At 41.3% G+C, this 24,143-nt stretch overlaps 1 protein-coding gene across 4 annotated transcripts in view; it reads left to right on the top strand.

Annotated features, from left to right (window-relative positions):
• Positions 1–24,143, top strand: part of Esyt2 (extended synaptotagmin 2) — a 78,857-nt gene that overhangs the window by 31,895 nt on the left and 22,819 nt on the right. For 2 of the 4 annotated variants that reach the window (XM_063250858.1, XM_063250861.1), the window contains 10 exons: positions 1,051–1,123; positions 1,323–1,412; positions 7,205–7,260; positions 11,866–11,986; positions 14,790–14,966; positions 16,914–16,996; positions 18,245–18,293; positions 19,405–19,494; positions 20,287–20,382; positions 22,279–22,380. In XM_063250858.1, coding sequence (XP_063106928.1) covers positions 1,051–1,123; positions 1,323–1,412; positions 7,205–7,260; positions 11,866–11,986; positions 14,790–14,966; positions 16,914–16,996; positions 18,245–18,293; positions 19,405–19,494; positions 20,287–20,382; positions 22,279–22,380 — 937 coding nt within the window. The remainder of the gene's footprint in view (positions 1–1,050; positions 1,124–1,322; positions 1,413–7,204; positions 7,261–11,865; positions 11,987–14,789; positions 14,967–16,913; positions 16,997–18,244; positions 18,294–19,404; positions 19,495–20,286; positions 20,383–22,278; positions 22,381–24,143) is intronic. The other 2 variants (XM_063250859.1, XM_063250860.1) reach the window with 1 other exon arrangement.

Below are 24,143 nucleotides of genomic sequence, written 5' to 3'. Positions count from 1 at the left end.
CCAGAGAAGGATCTTTACTACATTGGCTGTGGGGATGGGAAAGGAGAAATTTTAAAGATTTAGAAATAAAGTGACCAAGTCTTAGTTGAAAAAACGGAAAGTTTTACAACAGGTTATTGGCAAGTTTATCATTAGGCATAGAATAATTCTCAGTGAAAAGAATCTGTAGGTTTGGCTTTGACACTAGGTCAATAAATACTAGAAGAATTTCATCCCAGATCCCTTTTGTTACTGTTTTTGCTCATCTGCCTGGACACTCCCTGACCAGTGTTTATCAAACTCCACAAACGTGCCAGGCAGAAATCTGATGCCCTGCTTTCAGGAACCGAGGGTAAGGGTCAAACATACACCATACCATGCAAACCTGTGTGACATCTTATGCTTACTTTAAAAGTAGACACAGACTCTGGATTCAGTGTTATAATAAAATGACTTAATTCTCATGTAAAGCTGAGACCCTGAAGGGACATGTTTTCTCTGACCTTTGATGTCACAGAGTCTTGTAGTGGCTCAGGAAGAATTTTACAATCAAAAAGAAAGAATATGAAATTTACTGGTACTGAAAACCTCTTTATGTTTTAAATAACATGGGATTTGTAACTATCTGCCATCAAAACTTAGAAGTTGTGCATCATTACTTGCATTTCCCTTTGAAAATGTACATTTACATTCAGTCAATAAGATTTTTTTTTTTTTCAGTACTGGGGATCAAACTCACAACCATGCACTTGCAAGGCAGGCGTTTATCCCACTGAGCCAAATCCCCTGCCCCTGAGATTTTTGTATGTATACGTACACATATATGTATTTCCGTACATGCGGGTACACACACACAGTAGTTTTCACAGATTTTGTGAGGATTGTCTGAACCTGCAAGTTGGAGCAGCAAAATAGTATAATGCGGTCACGTGTTTTCGGTTTTTGCTTACAGTCTGATTTTGGTTGCTTAACTATTGTTTTACTCAGATTATATGCTTTGCAGTTCTGTAGCAACTAAAAGAACAATTAATTTAACTCACTTTATGTAACGGAAAATTTTTTCTTTGCCAGTTTTGTAGGAAATTGTGAGATCGATTTAGAGATCAAACGTTATTTTTGTAGAGCTGGCGTGAAAAGTATACAGGTAAGCTTTTTAAATTTTCATTTCTAAAGCTTGCTATAGTCAAAAAGAAAATTACAAAATGTTTACTAAGGCAGAATGTTTTAAAAGTACATTTTTATTTGTGTCATAGTTGGGAGAAAGAGAAGTCAGATGTTTGAAAGTCACTAAGCAGCCCTTCCGTGCTATGTTCTTTTATATGTTTGGCTTCCTGTGAGTTTAGATCCATGGGACAATGCGGGTGATCCTGGAGCCCTTGATTGGAGACATGCCTTTAGTTGGAGCTTTGTCCATCTTCTTCCTTAGGAAACCAGTAAGTCAACATTTATGTAACTTTCACCTGCTTTTTAGTGACAATTTGGATGGTGTAAAGTGGCAAAACAAAATTCTGTCCATCACTTTTTTCTCCTTCTGATAGGTGAATCCTCGGAGTGTTTTGTACTTCTGTATTCATTAACTGAAAGATTCATCTTTTTCTTTTTTTTTGAGACATGGTATTGCTGTGTAGCCCAGGCTGACCTCGATTTTGCAGGAATCCTCCTAGCTCAGCCTACTGAGTGCTGGGATGATAGGTGTGTGACTCCCCACCTGGTTTCATCTCTTAATAAACAGTGTTCTTTCATGATTATAAAAATAGTTTGTTGTAGAAAATTAGAAAATAATTATTTTTTAAAAAAGAATAAGGTGCAGCTAAATTTCATTTAGCACCAGTCACTGTATAGTCGAGATTTGCTTATTTAATCCTAATACCTCTGAAGCTAAATATGTTTCCTTTTTTGGATCAGAACCTGAAGCTGAGTCTTATCTGTCCTTGACACACAGCTAACAACACTGAAGCTGGCACAAAACCACAGAGTAGTCTGACACAGAGCTTATGCTCTTGAGCACTTTGCAGTGATGTCCCCCAGCTGGGCCTCTCTGACTCCTCCTGAGATGAGGGCTGCCTTTGTTTGGGTGAACACCCTTCCCTTTTGAGGAGAGTATGTTGAATGTACTGTACATACAGTTTTGTGGGTTTGCTTTGCTTTGCTTTTTGTAATATTGAGGACTGAAACAGGACCTTCATGTCAAGTTACATTTCCTGCTCCGTTTAAATTTTTTGAAATAGGATCTTGCTAAGTTACCCAGGCTGAGCTCAACTTTCAGTCCTCCTGCCTTAGTCTCCCAGTGTGCTGAGAAATGCAGCTGGGCACTCTTAACAATCTAAGGAAAGTTCACCCTCTCATCTCCCAAAATGAAACAAAATTCAGATCTGTTAATCCTTTCCAAAACTTGCTATTCTTCTATAGTTTGGGTCTTCAGCAGATAAATAATGTAGAGTGTTAACTTCCCAATGAAATTTAATGCCAGAAAAAAAGAATGAGGCCAAAAAGTTCAGAATCACTCTTTTCCTTATATGGTGAGTAAAGTCTTGGAACATACTTTAGCGGGAAGGGAATTTTTTCAGTTACTTTCAACCGGAAAATACGAAAACAGATTTACCACTAGTTGCCAAACTATGCTTAAAAAAATATAGCTTAAATTTTTTTTTTATTACTTAATGACTCACTTTTCAGATTCAAAAGTGTAGTGCCAGATCTCGTACAAAAACATTTACACATTTTTCTGCTCGTTGACTTTAGTTTTAGTTTTGTTTTTTGGGTTGGGAATTGAGCACAGGCCCTTTGCACCTGAGCTATGTCCTTACCTTACACACACCTTTTTTTTTTTTAAATTGTAAGACGGTCTGACTCAGTGGCCAGGCTGTACTCAGATTTGCAACCCTCCTGCTTCCTCATCCCATAGTTCTGGGTTACATGGTGCACAGTCTCACCCAAAGATTTATTTAAATTAGTTTTGATGATGTAGTACTTGTTGGGAGGAGGAACTAAAAATTCCCAAAACCAATCAAGTTGCTCTTCCAGTTTTATATACCCCAAATGAAAAACCAAAAATCCTATTTTAAAACAAAGAAATCATTCTTGAACTTTACAGCTAGCCAAAATAAAAAATAGTGTCAAGTTGTATTTTTTACAGAGGTTGCAGGTGACTCTTGCCCTGAACAGCGCAGTCTTAATGAAATTCGTGGATACATTGGTTGCCCTGGTGAAGCCAGCATCCTTCTGTAACCAGGAGCTGCCACTGCTCCAAGGTGGTTTCCTGTGCTTGGGAACACATGTTGCCCTCACTCCTCATTTTCTGAACAGAGCTATTGGTCACCCAGAGGAGGCCCTGGTGCCCAGGGTCCCCAACAGTCTTTGGGAAGCCCAGGTGGGGTAGGGAGGCTCATTTCAGTAGCTCTTCCTTTCCAAGGCCGGGCACTCCCTTGCACTGCTGCAAGGCGCCTCCTGGTGTCTGTGTGCAGGTTTTTCAGACTGAGCTTTAATATCTCACTCGCACACTCATGCTGTCTTTTTAGGCACATATTATCACACTTTTTCTGTCGCTTGCATTCCCCACATTCATCTTCAGCTCTTAGGCCCTCACACTTATTACCACATACTCATTCTCACTCACTCTCACACTTGATTGCTTTTTCATAGTACTCAAATCTCAGACACATTCTCTTTCACACCTGTTCTCATAGGCAGTTACCTCACACTCACCCTCACATTCCATGTTTTCACTCACACCCATTCTTTCTCTCCTTGTACTCCCTGAACCTCAGACTCCAGCCCAAAGCCCTCCGCTGTGTTCAGATTAAGTTGTGAGAGCTTTCAGCACCTTGGACCTGGGACCCTTGTCTGGGGCTTCCTTGTTGCACTCAGATCTCTCTCTTTTTTTTTTTCAGAGCCCAGCTGGGTCCTACCCTGCCATGAATCCTGCCTTCCTATGATTGAGTTCCCTTAATTTCAGTCACACTTAGGGGGACCCCACCTCAGTCATTTTAGCAAGGCTGTCCAGGGAAGAAGCAGTTCTGTGCATCATCTGAGCAGCGTCACCTGCACCAAGGTAGCAAGGCCTAGAAGTAGGTGCAGTGAAGCTTAGGGCTGCCCCATCTGGAAGGGCTTTGGGGTAAGGAAGCTCGGCATGTTGGAGACGTGGGAGTCTGGCTTAGCACAAAACCACCTTGAAAACCAAGCATGAGGATTTCTTTCTGTCTTATTACTGAGCTGTGAGGGTGAAGCTAGGTCTCATTTACCTGTTGTTATTTTGTGACAGGGTCTGATGTCATTCAGGCTGGCTTGGTATTCACTATATAGCCCAGACTAGCCTAGAATTCATAGCAATCCTCTTACCTCAACCTTCCACACAATGGGATTTACACATGTGCAATGTCCTCTTATGTCTCAATGTCCTGATATATAGATATTCTTGGAAGATTAGATTTTGGGTTTTTTAGCTAAAAGTTTGTGGCACAATTCTATAATCTGAGCTTTGAGAACTTGAGGCAAAAGGATTGCCACAAGTTCAGAGCCAACCTGTGGCTACTTAGTTCAAAACCAGTTTAGGCTGGCCTTGAGCTCTTGGTAGCTCAAGCTGATCGCAAACTCACAGTGATCTTTCTGCCTCAGTCTCTTGAGTGCTAGAATTACAGGTGTGTGTGTGTTTTGGTTTTTGAGGACTGCCTGTTCCTTTATAAGAGATTTTTCTGACCTGTTGCCGTAGGAGGAAAGAAAAACGACAATGAGCCTATGTGGCAGTGCTCTAACTTTACCTTCTGGTCCCACCAGGTGGTTTGAAGACCCATTCTCACAGCTGTGTACCCTTAGTCACGGGGTCCTCGTTATGTTCCTTATAGACTCTCTCTGATGAGCAGAAACACCCCCACACTGTACCGGCTTTGTTAAAGCCCTGGTTCCTTCGTGTGGATGCTCTAAAGATCCTGATAAGGTTTCGGGGTGCTCTTTCTAGTTTGCCCTCACATTTGGGCCTGATTTGCGGCAGCGGGGTCCTGGGAGATACATGGATGCTCTGTAACATGGAAAGTCCAGATTTAAAATTAAGTACTTATTTTTTTCTCTCCTGAGGTTTTTGGTAGGGGAGGATAGTTGTTTTGGGGTTTTTTTTGTTTGTTTGTTTGTTTTATTTTATTTATTTATTTTGGCAAAGTTTACTTTTTATTGGTACCAGGGATTGAACTCATGACCTTGTGTTTTCCAGGCAGGTGCTTTTGCCACTGAGCTAAATCCCTGGCCCTGTTTGTTTTATTTTTTGTTCTTGTGTTTTATGATACAGGGTCTCCATGTATAGTTCAGCTCTGAATTCACTACACATAGCCCAAGCTGGTGTCAAACTCATGGCAACCCTTCTGCCTTAGCCTCCTTAGTGCTGGAACTGTAGGCGTACACTACACCTGGCCCTTCTTGTGTTTTAGATCTCATTCACATGCTGAAAACTCTGAGTCCTGAAGGAATTTTTAAATATGTTGCTTTTTCTTACTTTTGGTCTCTTCAGTAGACTCCACCTTTCTAGTTTACATTTATGTTTAAGTTCCAGGAGTGATTAGAACAGTTTTGTTTTCCTAACTGGCAACTGCAATCCTGCAGTTTCATTTAGCATTTCTTCTACAAGTATAAAACACAAGTAATTCTATTATGTACAGTGTCTATTTTTGAAAACTAGGAAGAGCAGCCTTTTTTTTTCCCAGAAAGCAGTATTTGTAATCAACATTTTCAACTGGTTGTTGTCCACTTAGTAGATTATTGCTCTGAGATAAATAAGTACAAATGTGAAATAAGTGAATGCAGCATGTTCCACTCATAGGAAAATGCATTGGTAAAATCTCATTTTTTAGCTACCACATGGGCTGATTTTTAGTGTTTTTAAAAAATGTTTCTTAGTACATATTTGTAGTCCAACATATTTACATTCCTTGTGGGGAGTTGGCTCATGGACATAACACATCTCAGTTCCTTACTTTAATTCTCTCCTCCTCTCCCTGTCTCCATCTCTTGATCCTCTTTTCATCTGAGAAAGTTTTGTCTTCCTTCTTCCCTTTTTATTTTGCTCTTTGTTTCTGTTTTGGGTATCTAAGGTAAGAGAAACCGTGTAATATTAGGCTGTGTGTCTGATTTATTTCACTTGATGTTATGCATTATGATCTCAAGAGACATCTATTTTTTTTAACAACTGGTTTATCTTTCTTTATGACAGAGTAGTCCTCCACTGTATGTAAATATTGCATTATCTTTATCCAGCCATCTGTTTGTGAATATCAAGCACCAAGATTTGGCTATTTTGAATCATGTCATTGTAAACATGAGTGTGCATGTATCACTACAATGATATTGTTAACTGTTTTGGGAAGATCCCTAGTAGCTGAATACCTGGGTTGAATGGAAATTTCATGTTTCATTGAGAACTCTACATACTAATTTGCATAGTGCCTTTACTAGTTTACATTCCTATCAAAATATAGAAGGCTTCCTTTTTGCCTCACAGGCTTACTAGCATTTCTTACTATTTGATTCCTTGATGTTGGCCATTCTTTCTGGGGTAAGATGGGATTTCAGTAATGCCTGTTTTGGTGAGGTTTGGGAAAAAGACATTTTCATATACTTTTGGTGAAAATGTAAAATTTGTGCAGTGTTTTTGGGAGACAGGTACCATTTTTTAACACTAAAAAAAAATATAAATCTTGGCCTCAGAGTTCCCACTGGCGTGAACCAATGATGTTTTCCATGCATGACTGTCCCATTGGGTGGCGTGGGACAGCCCTATCAGGTAGTGCATGTCATGCAGCAGGACAGTCATGCCTGTATTTCCAGTGGTGTAAGCCACCCAGCAGTGAAGCATGCACATTGTAGGGCCATATTGTAAATGCGTTAAATCCAACTTTTTGAATGTTAGTCTGCATATGTATGCAAGAACGTGTGTGTAAACAATGATCACTGACTTATAATGAGAGAGACATTGCAGACACTGTAATTGTCCACAGTAGATGGGTAAATAAATTATTGAATGTGTTTACTAGTGAAAACTGCAGTGTTATCAGAAAACGAAAGCAGAAGCAGATCTCCATGTACCTGTAAGGAGAGACAGCCTTGATATATTGCAAAGAAAAAGGATAAAGGACAACATTATGTACTACTCATTGTGTTCATACAAAAAGAGAACCTGTGTGGATTGGATTGACAACTGGAAACAGCTTAGATACTTATTCTTGTTCTTTTTAAAAACCAGCTTTTAGAGATTAACTGGACGGGACTGACCAATCTTCTGGACATCCCTGGATTGAAGTGAGTGCTACTGGGCCGTGTCTTTTTATAAGAGTCTTAAAAATAACATGAGAGAGGCTGGGGATTTAGCTCAGTGGCATAAGCACCTGCCTTGAAGCAGGCAGTTGTGAGTTCAATCCCTGGTACCGATAAAAACGAAAAAAAAAAAAAAGAGTTAAAAAATAACATGAGAAAGGTGAGGGACAAGACTTATATCTACCAAGTAGAGCTGGTACCTCCATCAGGTTCTCCTGAAAAACTAGCAAAGAGCAGAGCTGAGGTTTCCCCCCAGCCATGTGTAGAGCTTCCTCATTCAAATAAGCAGGCGCAGAACGGCTCCCAAGAGGGTCTTAGGGCATTGTGTTTTGCCTTTGCCTTTTGTTCCTCTCAAAGTACCTTCTTAGTGATGGTGTTTAAAAAAATACATCAGCCTTTTCATGTTCTTTAAATTAAAATTTTAATTTGGTTTTCATTGTTTTCTTGTAAACAATAGAGAAAGCTTGAAAAATGAATCTTGTACTTAAAATCTAAACCTAGGGGCCGGGGGTTTAGCTCAGTGGCTTAAGTCCCTGCTTGGCAAATGCGAGGTTATGAGTTTGATCCCGGCACCCCCCCCAAAAAAAAAAACCTAACCCTGTCGGGGTGTGATGTTGCACATCCATAATCCCAGCACTCAGGAGGTTGAGGCAAGAGGGTTGCTGTGAATTTGAGGCCAGCCTGGTCTATAAAGTGAGTTCAAAGCCAGCCTGACTTTGTCTCAAAATAAATAAGTAGTAAAGTCTCACCCTGCCTTCTTCCAAAGCTGCAGCTACTCCTTCCATCATCTACCCCCTTTTGAAAGGAATGGTGTGAGAATGGAGACCAAGTGAAGTCTATGCCATCCTACTGGCAATGCCTCCTGCATTCTTTACAACTTAGTGTTGAAAACCAAGAAAAATGCCCACAGCAGTTGCCTGCTGCAGTGACAGGCATGTCCACGCATCACAGCCCATCTGCCTGAAATACACAGACCTGGACAGGCTGCTGCCATGCAGCAAGTGTTGAAATGATAACCTTTTAACTTATGTTTGCTGGTTTTAATCAAAGACTAACATGCTTTGCCTGTTGGCTATAGTTACATGTTTCTAGTGAGTAGTGAGTATTTTGCTTACCTATGGATATTTTTTCCTGAAACAGTTTAGAAATTAGGTTATGAAAGTTTTATTGCAAACTAATTTTTCTGCTCCTATATGTTTGTTTCTGCCTCTGAAGTAGCCATATGAAAAAATTTTATTTTGTTTCATTATAGGAGAAATTATAACTTCAGCAGTCTGAGGCACAGTCATAAATAAAAGTGTATGTTAGGTCCTGTGGTTTAGTATAGAAAAGTACTGTTTAGTATAGAAAAGTACTGTTTTCTTTAAGAGATATGCAGAAGAAATGTAAAGATTTAAAAGATTTGCTAAGCCAGGCATGCCAGAGTATACCTATAATCTCAGCACTTAAGAAACTGAAGCCGGATGGTTGCAGTGAGATTGAGCCAGGCTGGGCCATACAGTGAGTCCAAGACCACCCCAAACTACACAGCGAGACTTTGTCTTAAATAAATAAAAGATTTGTGTAAATAAATGTCTGTTAGGATTTGTGCTTACAACAACAAACCCAGCCATGTTAGTCAGCTTTTGATCACTGTGATCAAATGCCTGGCAAATACAATTTAAAGAAGAAAAGGGTTTTCATGGTGTTTAGGGTTTAGGAGTTACAGTCCATGGTTGACTGGCCCCGTTGTGTTAGGCCTGTGATAAGGCAGAACATCAGAGTGGAGGTAAGTATCTGACCTTCTTGCAGCCAGAAAGCAAAGTGAGAGGAAAGAAAGAGACAGAAAGGAGCAGGGGATAAGAATGTACCTGCCCAGTGACCCACTTCCTCCAGTTGAGCCCACCTCCTGACAGCCTCAACAAGGGACTCATCTCCTGAGGGTTCACTGTCATGGTTCAGGTCCTCTTCAGACCCCATCCCTGAACATTGCTTCCTTGGGAATCAAGCCCTTAATACCTGAGTCTTGGGGGTATGCTTAATATTTAGCCATTATACCAACTCAGATGGTCTTAAAGAGGTAAGTACATTATTTTCTTTTCACTACTGGGGATTGAACCCAGAACCATGCACATGGTAGGCACATGCTCTACCATGAAGCTACATTCTCAGTCCAGTAAGATATATTTTTAAGGCAAATTCTTCAGGAGACACATGGCACTGACTGAGTGCTTGCTCTGAGCTACACCAGCCTGGTCTCTCAGTGAGACGCACAGACGGTATTCATGCCCAGAAATACTGTGTAGCGATTACCTCAGGTAAGATGAATCCATAGAGCTTGTCTTCAGGCAGGTGGTGTCCTTGCTCAGCAGTGCCTGCCAGCTTCCACTTGGCAGACTGCATCCTCCATTGGAAAAGAACCTTTCCCCATTCCTTCCAGCAAGTGCTGGAGCTAGCTCATGCATGTCTACCTGTCTGGACAGATGTGCATGATTCTGATGACTAGGTTTTGATCTTACATGTAGCCCTGGAGAAAACAAAGAAAACCCCAGACTGGGGATCCCTGAAGGTAAAACTCCCAGTGGGCGTGGTGGAGGTGATAAAAGTAAGCTGGCGGGGGGGGGGGGGGACCCAAGCAACTCAATAGGATTCTGGTGCAGACAGGACTCTTCTTGGCTTCCTTCAGTGTTACAGGAGAACTGAAATAGTCCGTTCAGCATCTGCTTTGCTACTCAGACTGTTAGCCACCTGCAAGGGTCCCTTGAGCAGGACATGCTGTGTCCTGGCAAGGGTGGGGTCAGCCCATACAGCTGTATTGAAGAAAGGTATGTGTGCTAGCACAACAAACGTTCATGTCATTATATCCACGCTCACAGTAGCCTCATTTTAGTTAATTGTTGTATTAGGTTCTTTTCATACAGTAGTGATTTCTAGCTAATGTATTACATACACAGAGATTAAAAATACATTACTTAAAAGGATATCTGTGGTATAAAAGGGTTCTATAGAAATACCCCTTTAAAACAAAATTATAGACATAAATGTTATATGTAATTTATACATAAATATATGTTATATGTAATTTATAACATAAATATAATGTTATATGTAATTTATACATAAATATACATATAATTGTGTAAATTTTGTGTATTAAAATTCAGGCTCCAGGTTCTCATTTACAGTCGATCAAGTAAATCAGAGCCATAGCAAGCCTCATGTGTCAAATATCCCACAAAGAGGTACATGTTCAGTAGCCATGAGCCAATACCATGACATTTTGTCCTAGGCTGTGTGAAATGGGCATCTGTCTACTGTGCTTCCTGGTTAAAAAGATGCCAGCTGACTCTGTCTCAGTGAAGGGCTCTAGGCTGTGGTACAAGGTACAGAGTGGAGGGCTCTGAGAGGCAGAAGGAAGGTGAGGAGCAGGAAAAGTGTGTCTCAGGAAAGTCACTGTGCCGGGTGACACCATGCAGAAGGCCAGGAGCAGCACTGCACCCAGTGGTTGGGAGCGTGCAGGGGTGTGGAAAGACAAGCCTGGAGAAAAGTCCACAAGTGAAAAGGCAGTTGGCAGTGAACCCCCTCGGGGAGCACAGACCTAGGTTCTCCTACATATGGAACACAGTAGGAAGCGGCTCCGGGCTTGGGGAGTTTTAGAGTCCTTTTCCCAGGTAAATAGGTCCATAAGGTGGTCTGTGACAGCACAGGTGAATGCTGTCCACCAGCAGGTGCTGTTACTATTTGGTGAACAGTGGTTACTCTGTAAGTGAGCGTTGTCAGGCATGCAGCTGCATGTGTATGTTGGTGATTTAGCACCCAACTAGCAAGAACTGTGGTTCTTTTAAACTTCACTGTTCAGGCAAAGCTGTTTCATAGCAATGAAACTTTGATTTTATGCTTTTAAAAGTTAACACATGAACAATATGTAATTCTCACATTTACTTTGAGTTGAACAATTTCTTTTAAGTATTTTTATTCATGTTCTAAAGTAGATGTCCAGTGGCTTTTATGGCAGCACCAAATTATTAATGTTAATACAAAGAAAGCAAACTAAATTATTTCATTGGAAGCTACCATAGAACAGTAGAGAGAAATTTGTATGAACATGGAATGCACTAATGGATGTTCTGTTCCCTACATTTGTGTATATGTTTGAAACATGTATTTTAAAAATTTAATGAAATATCTTAATTCTTCAGTATTTATGGTGAAATAATTTTCATTTATTTAGGAAATTATTAAACGTAGCTAGAAACTTACTTTGTGTTCTAAGAATAAATTCTACCTCCAGCCTTAGTAGTATTGCAAGTGAAAGGTGAAATATATGCCTCTAATTCCGTTACTCTGGGAGAGAGAGGCAGGAGGATGGCAAATTCAAACCTGTCTCAAAAAAAAGGACTGACTGGGAATGTAACTTAGTATGAAGGCCCTGGGTTCAATCCCCAATGTCAGAAAAAAAAGAAGACACACATAGGCTTTAAATACGGTTTTGGAGAATTTAGAAGTATTCTGTAAGTGGGTATCTTGTTTGTGGTATGTGTGTTGTTAAAACAGATAGCAGGTATTAATGTCTATTTTTTGTTTTCTGTTTCTCTACTTCCCAACTAACAGTGGCTTATCCGATACTATCATTTTGGATATAATATCAAACTACCTGGTGCTTCCCAATCGAATCACTGTTCCTCTTGTCAGTGAAGTTCAGATAGCTCAGTTGCGGTTTCCTATACCAAAGGTAAGTGTGCTATGGCATTCACTGAGCCCCGTTTGAACTGTGTGGGCTTTATGCAGGGTGCTGTGACGTCTTGTGTAACGTCCCCTGACAGCATCTCAGTGCAGTATTGGCCACCCTGCTGCCCTGCTCCAGAGGTGTGCTCATGTACTCTGCCCACCACCACATCAGAGATCTCAGGGTAGCTCTTAAACCGCAGCTACGTTCCTCTAGATTCTGATGGTGCTGATTCTCCAAATGCTCTTCCAGGTTGTAATGAAAACTGAGGAGACATCCTGGTGATTTCAGAAGGCACATGCTTGCTTGTGTTTTTATCAAAACATGGCAGCTCTTAGCAACAAGCTAGGTGAGACTGCTGATATGATGAGGGGTTTTTTGTCTTTTTTTTTTTTTTTTTGTCTTTTTGAGACAGGGTCTCGCTATGCAGTTCAGGCTGGCCATGAGCTTACTTTGTAGCCCAGGCTGGTCTTGAACTCTCAACGATGCTCCTGCCTCAGCCTCCTGAGTGCTGGCATTACAGGTGTAAGCCACCAGGGCCAGCATGATGAGAATTTTGGTATGATGATTTGTGTAGGTTTTCTCTCAGTCACCTCCGGAGTCATTTAACTGGCAAAGTGATAGAGCAGGCACTCATAAAACTGGGCCTTAGCTTCTGCATCTGTAAGTTTACAGATAGTGGAGTCCCTCCCTATGTGGACAGCGTGTGAGGCTTGCCCCCAGGAGGAGCTGCCTCTGGCCAAGTGAGGCCTGTGCAGGCTGGTGTCATCACTGGGGTCTACTACACGTCTGCCTGCACTGTAGCCGCCAGCTGGAGTGTGAAGCACACTGAGATGGGAGCCAGGTCAGTGCTGTTTCAGCACTCCTGAAGTGGAGGTAGCTCTTCCTTGATGCTTTTTACTTTTTATGGTTAAATCGGGTCTCACAACACAGATGAACAAACACACATAAGCTGTATCTTCATAGTTTTTAAAGAGTAACATGTCCAGTTAATTTGATGCCCAAATTACTTATATTGTTGGCAATAGACAGATTTAATGTGGTATTACTTACTAGAAGAGAATGTCTTTTTTCCTTAACTCAGGGGTCTCATCCTGAAGATGCAAGGCTGCTCTCAGTAGGAATCTTCATCTCTCTTTGTCATAAGGGCCATCTGTAACCTAAGTACAAAGAACACTAGATTCAGCCACCTATAATTCTGGGGGCTTAAAAGCCAGTGCTGTTGAAAGATACAGCCAGATCATCTAAGCTTTATTTATACAAAAATATAAATAAGAAAAGCATTTTTTATTTAGTATTGAAGATTGAACCTAGGGCCTTCATACTGAGCTATATACCCAGCCCTTTTAAAAACAGGGTTTTTTTGTTTTTTGTCTTTTTCCTTTGTATCGGTACCAGGGATCGAACTCACGACTGCCTGCTTGCAAGGCAGGCGCTTATGCCGCTGAGTTAAATCCCCAGCCCCCTTAAAAACAGTTTTTAAAAAGTGTTTTCTCTGGATAAGATCTTGTCTTTATTTTTTGGTACCAGAATCAAACTCACAACTTTGCGCTTGCTAGGCAGGCACTGCCACTGAGCTATATTCACAGCCCCCAGGCAAGGTCTTGCTGAGTTGCTAGGTTGCTTGGGTTGGGCTCAAATTTGAGATCCTCCTACCTCAACCAGCTTCCCAGAGTGCTAGGATTACAGACATGGCCTTACTGCTAGGGATTGAACCTGTGACTTCACACATGCTCAGTAACCTTTCTACCGTGGAGCAGTATCCCCAGGTATCTTTCTTACATGCATGCATACACACACACACACACACAATATAAATAATTTCAGGGCAAGGGCTTACCCCACTGGTTAGGATAGCCTCAGTTTTGCAGTTCTCCTGCCTCAGAGTCTTAAGTAGCTGAGATTACAAGTGTGACCCAGTGTGCCCAGCTTTAATGTTTGAGCATGTTTGCCCATAAGGGTGCTTTCTTCCTATGCTCATGTTTTAATAGTTTGAGGGTAGGCCCTACCCTCCTGAACTCTGCCACCTTTGTTTGCCTCAAAAGAAGTAGAAGTGAATTTTCTTTTATTTGAGGAAAAGGACTTACATTTAAAGTTGATGAGTAGCCAGGTGTGGTGGAGCACACCTGTAATCCCAGCATTCAGGAGGCTGAGGCAGGAGGATCGTTGCAAGTTCGAGGCCAGCCTGAACTGCATGGCGAGACTGTGTCTCGAAAAAAGGAAATAATAATAATAATAATAAGGTTGATAAGTAATGTTTCAGTTTTCTCCTCTGTACAGCAGATTTAATGACACTTTCATAGAAGTGTTCCAAAAATTGAGTAGCATCTACACTAACCGCATATTAAGCACTTAGCAGCAGACCTGACATATCATATCATGCTAGTTACCACTATCAGGTTGTGGGACTGTTTGGACATCCTTGCTTCTGGAGCCGAGCGCATTGCCATGCTAGGACCTCTGTGCTCAGTGTTCCATGTGTTACAGGCTCTGGAGAAATCACAGGACTCATTCCCTGCCTGTCGCCTGCCATGGGCTCCGTGGGTATCCACATGGCTGCCTGTTTTTGCTGGGGTATCTATCCTCCTGTCTAGCCAGCATCACACAGATGCTGTGGTCTTTCCTTAACACTTGTCACCTGATCTGTCTCACTATTGCTGTCCCTGCTGGGACACATCCTGCTTGGGAGGAAGGTCTTTGTTTTACTCCCTCAACTTGCCCAGTTCTTAGGACAGGGTTGGGTGCACAGCCATCTCCCATCCTCCATAAATGAGCCTCTGAATGATCTCAACGTTTGCTTTTCTTTCAGGGTGTTCTGAGGATACATTTCATTGAAGCTCAGGATCTTCAGGGTAAAGATACTTTTCTCAAGGGGCTGGTCAAGGGAAAGTCAGACCCCTATGGAATTATCCGTGTCGGCAACCAGATCTTCCAAAGTAAGGTTATCAAGGAGAACCTCAACCCAAAGTGGAACGAAGTGTATGAGGTAGGTGGGTTCACTGAGTGAAGATGTCAGCATCGGTTCCAGGCATGTCCCACAGGAGTGCCACAAGCTTAGGTCATCATTTAAGCTTTCTTGCCTTTAATTTCCTATTTTTTAAAAAATACTATGCCGGGGCTGGGGATTTAGCTCAGCGGTATAAGCGCCTGCCTTGCAAGCAGGCAGTCATGAGTTCAATCTCCGGTACCGATAAAAAGGAAAAAGACCAAAAAATACTATGCCTTTTCTCTCTACCATGTAACTTTATTGTCCTATGAACACATGAGATTTGTAAACCTTCATTTCATACTGTGATCAAGATGAATAGTTGGGAAAATATTTTTTAAAACGTGAATAGCCTTTCCTATTGTGAAGCGTTCTGCGTGGTCACTAATCCAGAAATGCGTGCAGAACTGAGATTGCATTGCTTTGTGAGCTTCACATTGACTGCACATCTTTACACATCAGTGGACAGAGACCCACGGGATATTTGGTGAGCTCCTTGCTGAGGAGACCTGCTGGGAGGCCCAGTGTGCAGTGCAGCATACACGTGTGATACGCGCTTTTCTTCGCTTGGTTCAGTTTTCCCCGTATATAGCTCCTCAGCGTAAAACTGCTGGATCAAAATGCATGAGTATTGGATTTTTTCAGATCATTTTCTTTATTGGTATATGTTTGTAGTACATAATGTTTACATTGCTTCTAGGGAGTTAGTGCATGTACACAACATATCCTAATTCCTTTTTTTTTTTCATCCACTTTTCCACTCCCTCCTCCTTCCCTCTCTTGATCCTCTTCCTCTTTGAGAAAGCTGTCTCCATGCTTCGTATTATGTCTTTTATTTTGCTCTTTATTTATGCTTTGAATTTCTCATACGAGGAAAACCAGGCAGTATTTAGGCTTATGTGTCTGATTTATTTCATTTGGCATTATGGCTTCAAGGCGTATGCACTTGCCTACAAATGACTTGTTTATCTTCCTTTATGGCAAAGGAGTGTTCCATTGTGTGTAAATACCAGATTTCCTCTATGCATTCATCTGTTCGTGGACATATAGGGCATTTCCACATTTAGCTATTATGAATTATGCTACTGTAAACATGGGCATGCAGGTATCACTGGAATATGATGTCCTTAATTCTTTTGGGAAGATGGCCAGAAAGGGAATAGCTGAGTCGAATTTTTTGTTGTTGTTGTTACCAGGGATTGAACTCACACCCTCATGCTTTCCAGGCAGGTGCTTGTGCCACTGAGCTAAATCCTTGGCCCAGAATTTCTAATTTTAGTCCTAAGAGGAATCTTTCCACAGTGGTTATACTAGTTTATACTCCCAACAGTAGTGTAAAAAGGGTCTTTTCCAAGGTATGCACTTTTACAGGACACAGCTGTCCTTCAGGAAAGTGCTTGCCCCTTCAGCTTCTGTCTTCCATCCATGTACAGCACCAGGGTTTTGCAAATGCCTTGTGCTCTGAGTGGTAACTGGGTAAATTGGCAGTTACTTGGGGCTGGTATCTGAGTGGAGCCACCTTGTGGCTCAAGTGATGCATCCTCGATCTTCACTAATGTGACTGATCTGGTTTGAGGGGAATTGTCCTCAGCCCATTGCTATGTAATTCAGATGTCTAGACTAGGGGCTGGGGATTTAGCTCAGCAGCATAAGTGCCTGCCTGGCAAGTACGAGGTCATGAGTTCAATCCCCAGTACCACCAGAAAAAAAAAAAAAAAGAACAGATGCCTAGACTAGACTGTTTCTATATGGCAGAAACTTCAAGTGGCCCAGTTATTGAGTGTGGTTTGACAATAAAAGTTTTGAATTCTTTATAATGCTTATTGATAGAGAAAAATACGTATAAAAGAAGTATGTACATTTGCTACAATCATCTTAGTTAATATATTATTGTATTCATAAAAATTAAGTACCTACTCACCATTGAGTGTTGTTGTTGTTTTTCAGGCTTTAGTCTATGAGCACCCTGGACAAGAATTGGAAATTGAACTTTTTGATGAAGATCCAGACAAAGATGACTTCTTAGGAAGGTGAAGACAGCCCTCCTGTTGCTGGGAAAGTTTAGGAGCACTCTGCTGTTGATCACACTGTAACAAATATGAGTTTTAAAATGTGTTTATTTATAAGCATACATTTTTAAATGGCTCTTAGATATAACATTTGTTTCACTTTGATTTCTTATGATGTTTTTATTACTAAAACATCCTACTGAAGAGAAGACAAGTTTCCAGCATGGCTGTCACAGTGACCAGTACCCATGGGCTTCACACTGAGTTACCAGAAGCAGTCCAGCTCAGCCCTCAGTTGCTGTGTGCAGAGCCTGCCCCCGTTGCAGGGGAGTTCACAGACATGTCCTTCTAGATTATAAAAATGGGTTTTTTCAGTTTGTTGCGGTACAGTAATTTACACTGTGCCTGCACATTGGGAAAATAAATATTGATTTCAGTTGAACAACTAATATAGCTTGGGGAAAATGAAAAGTACACCTAAACCTGATCTTTATTATTTAACTGAATTTACTGCAGTAAAAAGAACGTAAGAAAACATAACTTTGCAAAGGTTTGTGCCTTGTCCAGAGTGATGTTACATGTTTTCACCACAAAGTCCATGACTGTAAATGCAGCAGCACAGCTAGGAGCTGTTTGAACAGGAATGAGGGCAGAAGAACTTGCATTGTAATACAATCAGCTTGTGGGTTGCAGGCTGCAGACCAGCTGGGGCCTGCAACCCACAATATAATAATAGCTCCTGATCCAACAAGATCCAGGTAGCTAGGCAGAGCGCAGGATATGCTGAAGGAGAACACAGGTATAATCTTGCATCCTGGGGACTGGTGCCATCCTCTCTGCCTTAAGAATAGGAGACCCAGAGCAGGCTTCCTCATGGGCCTTCCAGTGTGAGGCTTGAGTACGGCTGTAGAAGAGGTCAGAGTCCTGATTCAGGATGTGGTGATCTGAGTCCACAGTGAAGAGTGGCAGTGCCAACAAGAGTGTGGAAGATAAGTTGTACATTTTTGCTGTGAAATTCACTGTGCAGAAGATTAGTTTACTATAGCTCTGACTTTAGCTGGGCCAAACTGGGTACTCTGACTCCCCAGAAACCCAACCCTGCTCTTGTACCTGCTTCTCCTGACTCTGGAGCAATAGCTAGAATGAGATTTTGGGGAAACAGCCTATTTTGTGATAAATTGCATAGCATTTTGTTACATTTCTGGAGTACTTTTTCTTTCTATTGTAAGAAATGAGTCTGTTTTAAACTTTGTGTTGTTACTCCTGTAGTCTTATGATTGATCTCACTGAAGTTGAAAAGGAGCGCCTGTTAGATGAAGTAAGTTCTCTTTATTTTGGTTTATTTAATAAACATTGCCTGAGTGCCTACGATGTGCCAAGGGAGTTGAAGTTTACTACTGTCACCCACCCATCCAGTTCAGGGGTCCTAGCTAGAACTATAGGGATAGCATTTTCTTCACAAATATTAAGAAGAACAGAGGCCTTTAGTAATAGCAAAGTGAAAAGAAATTTGGGAGTCCAGCTACCATATGCTAGCAGTTCTCTTGGTCACAAGACAGATGTCATTTCAGACAATGTGCTCCTACAAGAAGGAAATGCACATAGACTGTGAGGAGCCCACACAAGGTAGTTTCCATGGTAGTTGGAGTTCTTAGAGAGAAGGCATAGTACAGTCAGACTCTAAAAGACACCTGTAAATAAATGGGGATTTACAGCAAGAAGACATAACCTCAAGCAGGGATACTGGTATCAGAAAAGAGAAATGTGTAGAGGCTTCTAAAAGACAGATAAATTTAACTAAGGGAAGCCTACTGGCCTAATCACTGTGTTCTGTGCCCAGCACCCATGTGACAGGTGTTTCTTGTGCATCGGTTGGGTTCCAGGCACGGAACACAGTATTGGATAGAATAGATAGAGCCTGGACTGTTGTATTTTCCTTTTCACCACTGAGTGTTTGGGCACCTCCTTTGATTGTTTTGGAGCTGAAACTAACTTATGTTATTTTACTAATTGGCATATAGTGATGAACAAAACAAATATGTTAACTTGCTCAGTACTGATACTCAGTGTTGAGGAATCAGTGTTGTGTATCTCAGCTTATAAATCCCATGTGCATCCATCTGCAGAAGGCTATTGGAATCCTGTATTCATGGGGTGGAGTTTGCATTCATTGCTTTTCCAAGACTTCATTCATTTCGGTGCATTGCATGCAAAGCCTAAGAGTCCTCTCTGGCCAGCCCCAGCCCTCCCTGTCATAAAGCAACATATCACAAGCGTGCAGGATACAGAGCTCACCTATCATGTTCATGCCAGCCAGTGCTGAGAACTCTTTGCTGCCTTGTAGTCACTGAGAACTTGTGGTGTGTAGAGAAGAGGTTTCATGTGAAGTTTCGCTTCAGAACTTCTGAGCTTCTGCACTTTCTCTTCAGTGGTTCAGTCTAGATGAGGTTTCCAGAGGAAAGCTACACCTGAAGCTTGAGTGGCTCTCCCTGCTGCCGGATGCCTCCCACCTCGACAAGGTGCGCGCAGTGTCTGCACACAGTGGCCAGCTCTCCTGCCCTTGGCGTCTGTCTCAAATTGTGTTGCTATTCAATTTAAAATTATGCCAATAATCTTGATTATTGTGCTGTCACCTTAGTGTCATGTGTGGGTAAACTAAAGATAATAGAATGGGTTTTTGATTTGGGGTGTTTTGTTTATTTTTTTCCCAGTGCTGGAGGTCGCATCTAGGTCCTTCATACTGAGCTATATCCCCATCCCTTTTAGTTTTGATATTTTACTTTGAGGCTAAGTGTCACTAAGTTGCCTAGTCTGGTCTCAAACTTAGGATCCAATTGCCTCAGGCTCCCAAAATGTTGGAATTCCAGATATGCAGCTATATTCCTAGCTATTACATGGAATTTTAAACAGTGAAATATAGAGGTCATTATACCAATTTTACAAGAACTTCAGACTTTATGCTTGCTCAGTGTAGGGATTTGAAGAGCCAAAAGTCACCTGAGTGTTCCCTTTAATTGATTTACAATACTGCTGTTATTTTGTTTTCTTTTTCTTTTCTTTTTTTGGTTTCAGGGATTGAATTCTTGACCTCCTGTTTGCCACGCAGGCACTTATGCCACTGAGCTAAATCCCCAGCAGTACTGTTGTTGCCTAAAAGACATTTATGGTTCCAGTTCTCAGTCTATTGCATGGATTAGATGGTTCATTCATTACCTTTTTAGTTCCTTGAACATAATGGAAATCAGACAGTGAGACAGAAATGGTGTACTGTCATGTGAACATGTACCCACTAAGGCTTTTTCTTCCCCTAGGTGCTGACAGACATCAGAGCTGACAAAAATCAAGCCAATGATGGTCTTTCTTCTGCTCTGCTGATCTTGTACCTGGATTCAGCAAGAAATCTCCCGGTAGGTAACACCATGCCTGGTCGTTTCACCTGGCAGCAGATCTTGCTGGGAACCACTGCTCTGGCCAGTCTCCTTAAACCATTGATGAGTCTTGTCTGCTGCAAGTGCAGCAGCAGAAAGACATGTCAGCACTTGCTTTGCATATGATTATCTTAGTTATAAAAATTTTGTTGCCTAAAGGTGGCAGTTTTCTCTACTTGGAAATAAAATGAAGCATTTCTGATTACACATTGTAGCTGGGATGTGTCTGGATGTCATACAAGCTGCTGTGTCCAGCAATCCCCACTACATGAAGTGGCACGACAGTGCCACTGAGCAGGTGTCACAGGCCTTCAGGTGTCAGGGTACTCTAGCAGAACAAAAGACATTAGATGAATAATCCACTGTCAAAATGTTGTTTTACAACCTAAAAATATATGCTTTTGTTTGTTTCCATTAAAATTATTTTGCTCTTAAGGAAAAAAACCATAAAGTACAGTTTTGTAGGTAATAGCTGCAAATCTTGGAGAAGAAAACTGTTATTTCTGTCTTCCCAGCATAGTGTGATCTTCTGCTATGGTACTTTAAACCCCCTCTGCATGTTAATGTCATCACTATTACACTATTTGATCATTTTTTTGAGTGCTCATATTCTTGTTTACCAAGTAATGATTCTTTATTTCACTGTGTTAATGGTCACTTTTGTTGAAAAAAAGAATACTGCTACCAAGCTAGGCATGATGATGCACACCTGTTTCCCAGCACTGGGGAGGCTAAGACAGGAGGATTGCTGTGAGTTGAAGGCCGTCTTGGGCCACGTGTGTGTTCAAGGCCAGCCTGAACTATAGCAAGACCTTGTCTGGAAAAACCAAATTATGTATATAAAAAGAATATTGCTGCTAGTACAGAGTTCTTTCCTCAAGGTGATCCATTGCACAGTTCTTTTGCATGCACATACCCATTCACATACATGCATTTGTGAATGAATAATTCTCCAGACAGAAAGCCATGAATCACTTTGCCTTTTCAATGCTGCATCTTAGTCTTGAATGATAGTTACTTCACCCATTGTAGTTCTGCTTACCATGGATAAACCATTCTTTCTTTCTTTTATTTTTGATAAACCATTTCTTTATGAGTCACAAAATTGTTTCATTTGGCACCTTTCAAGTTTTGAAAATTATTCATTTATTTGGATTTTGTTCCAAAATGAAACAACCATACTTTGTGCATCAATAAGTTTTACTTAAAGCTAATAATTAAAATACAACAGCATTTTTTTTAATGCTAGGAGGATATAATTAAACTTTTTGTTTTGTTGCCTATAATTGTATTCTTTCTTTCAATAAAGGTTTCTTGACTGATTTCTCAAATTCTTACATCTCTCTTAAAGAATTTTCCTTAACCTTTGACTTTAATCTAAACTCTTTATTTGCTTAATTTCAAATTGGGAAAAGTTACCTAATCATTATTTAACCATTCTGTAGAATTTCTTGTACAGCAGGAGTTTCTCCTTTTGACCACAGTAATGTTTGTTTCACAGTGTGATGGTATGATGTTTTACAGTGCCTGGTGGGAGTGAATTTGTTGTCTGTTTTAGCAGATAGAGAGTAGAATTGGTGAACTTGCAGGGCAGGATTTAGAATGTTTTGTCAGACTGAGTTGAAATTTGAGTGACATTGCATAGCAGTAAGAAGCATGGTGAATGTGCTGATCCTCTGTTACAAGGGCATTTTGTGCATGAAGTGTGCTGTGGCCATCAGAGGCAAAGGATCTGGCAGAGCTGCTGCCCTGTTGGGCAGGGTGTTAGCCCTGCACTGGGGTCCCTTGATTCTGCCTCTGCACCCGACTTCCTGCGTGCACATTGACCACTGTCCACCATTGTTTGCTTTCTCCTCCCATTTCCACTTTCTTAAGAGTATCTACGAGGGAAACTTTGGGTGTGGCTACTTAAAAGAGAGGCGAGCGTCTGGACTAGTGTTTTGTGAAAATACTACCTCAGTCTATAGAGCACTATTTGTGAGTCCTCCAGCATTCCTTCTTTTCTTGAGTGGAAACTGCGAGAGTGTGGCCTGAACCTCCATGTAGTCTGCGCCTCTGGCATGGTGTGCATGCTGTGCACATTTTCTTGCATGGTGTCAGTTACATGTGTTCACTCTGCTGGTTGTGTAAAATATAACACTGCTGTAACATTGGTGAGTGCATCTGACCTGAGGTGAGCTAACTGGAGATTCCTCCGCTGCTGCAGGCCCAGAAAAAAGTAAAACTCTCTGAGGAAAACAAGGACACATAGTGCTCACTTTGATTTTCTGGTAGTTCATCTCAGTGTGAGATGTAAATATCTTTTTGTTAGTTGTCCTAAAACTTTCTTGATTCTGCATTTTCTTCCTGAGCAAGCACAGCAGTGTTAGAACTCACTGTCTTTCAGCCCACACCACCCAGTGCTCTCGAAGTCACTGAGGCACAGTCGTGGGAGGACAGGAGTCACCATCCTGGCGAGAGCCTTCCTTCTCCCAGGTGACTTACTCAGAACCCTAGAGCAATAGAAGCCACATTGCATTTGTGATCCAGCTCGCTATAGGGAACTGCACTTCCCGGAGAGATTATGAGCACTTTTGATTCTGATTTCAGGAGAAAGATATTTTGTTCCCGCTAGCCATGTCTAGGACCTTCACTCTGGGACTGGTGCTGGTGACTGGTCTCACTTGCTCTGGGGTTCTAGGAACCCTAGCCTTACTCATTAGTCTAGAAAGTTGCTCTTCAGATTTAGTTTCAGTAATTACTTAGATTCTCAAAGTCTATTTTCTCTTGAATGTACCAATAAAGGTATTCTGCAGTTTTAGACTTTTCTTTTCTTTTCTTTGGTTTTTTGAGGCAGGGACTTACTGTATAGTGCAAGCTGGCCTTAAACTCACTCTGTAGCTCAGGCTGGCCTTGTACTTACAGTAATCAACTGCCTCAGTCTCCGGAGTGTCAGAATTACAGGTGTGTACCACCACACTCAGCAATTTTGGAGTTTTTATTTTTGTTTCCAGAGGCTTTCTGTAGGCATTCTCAGTCTGTTTATACAGTATTTCTGAAAAGAGGGAATGGAATAGATGCTTTGCCCCATTTTATAGATGGAGAGGTTCAAGACCCAGGAAGATAGGAACTATCAGTCACACTACTAGTGAGTAGAGACCAGGCTCCTGGATTCTGTGCACATGTTTAAGGAAGGCAGTGGTGTGTAATACAACATATCCTAACACTTTTAAGAAAATAATTTTCTGCTTCTGATGTTCTTAGTGGAAAATGTCATATAAACTAGGATAAATGCAAGATAGCTACGCTGTATAAATTGTTAGTCTCTTCTTAGTAGGTTTTCTAAATCACATTCCCTAATTTACAGCTGCTTCCTCTGGGGAAAGGAAACAGTTCTGACTTTGCATCAGATGTTTAAATTACTTTGATGTATGTAGCCTATGATACTGATGGGTTCTCAAATTAACTTCTCTCCTGCATTATCAAAATCACATTGCACTTTGTGATTGAAATGTATGAACCATGTAAAGTGTTCTGTGAAATAGATGTGAGCACTTTCTTGTCACCGACCAGTTTCCAGTATGAAATCAGATCCAACTTCTCAGCTCTTGCTGACAGGCAGCGGCCTGGCTGGACCCGTAAATTTTTAGGTGGCTGCCTGCTCATGGCTCCTGTCCACTTGCACAGAGCCCTTCAATTTCCACTGCATTGAGACCCCCGAGTGAAAAAGCAAAGTAGCAGGACTTGCCCCGGTATGTAGA

The sequence above is a fragment of the Cavia porcellus genome, unplaced genomic scaffold, assembly GCF_034190915.1.
Source record: "Cavia porcellus strain 051 isolate PalLab524CR breed Dunkin Hartley unplaced genomic scaffold, mCavPor4.1 scaffold_6, whole genome shotgun sequence".
Taxonomy (NCBI): Eukaryota; Metazoa; Chordata; class Mammalia; order Rodentia; family Caviidae; genus Cavia; species Cavia porcellus.
This window is presented reverse-complemented; position numbering and strand designations above follow the sequence as displayed.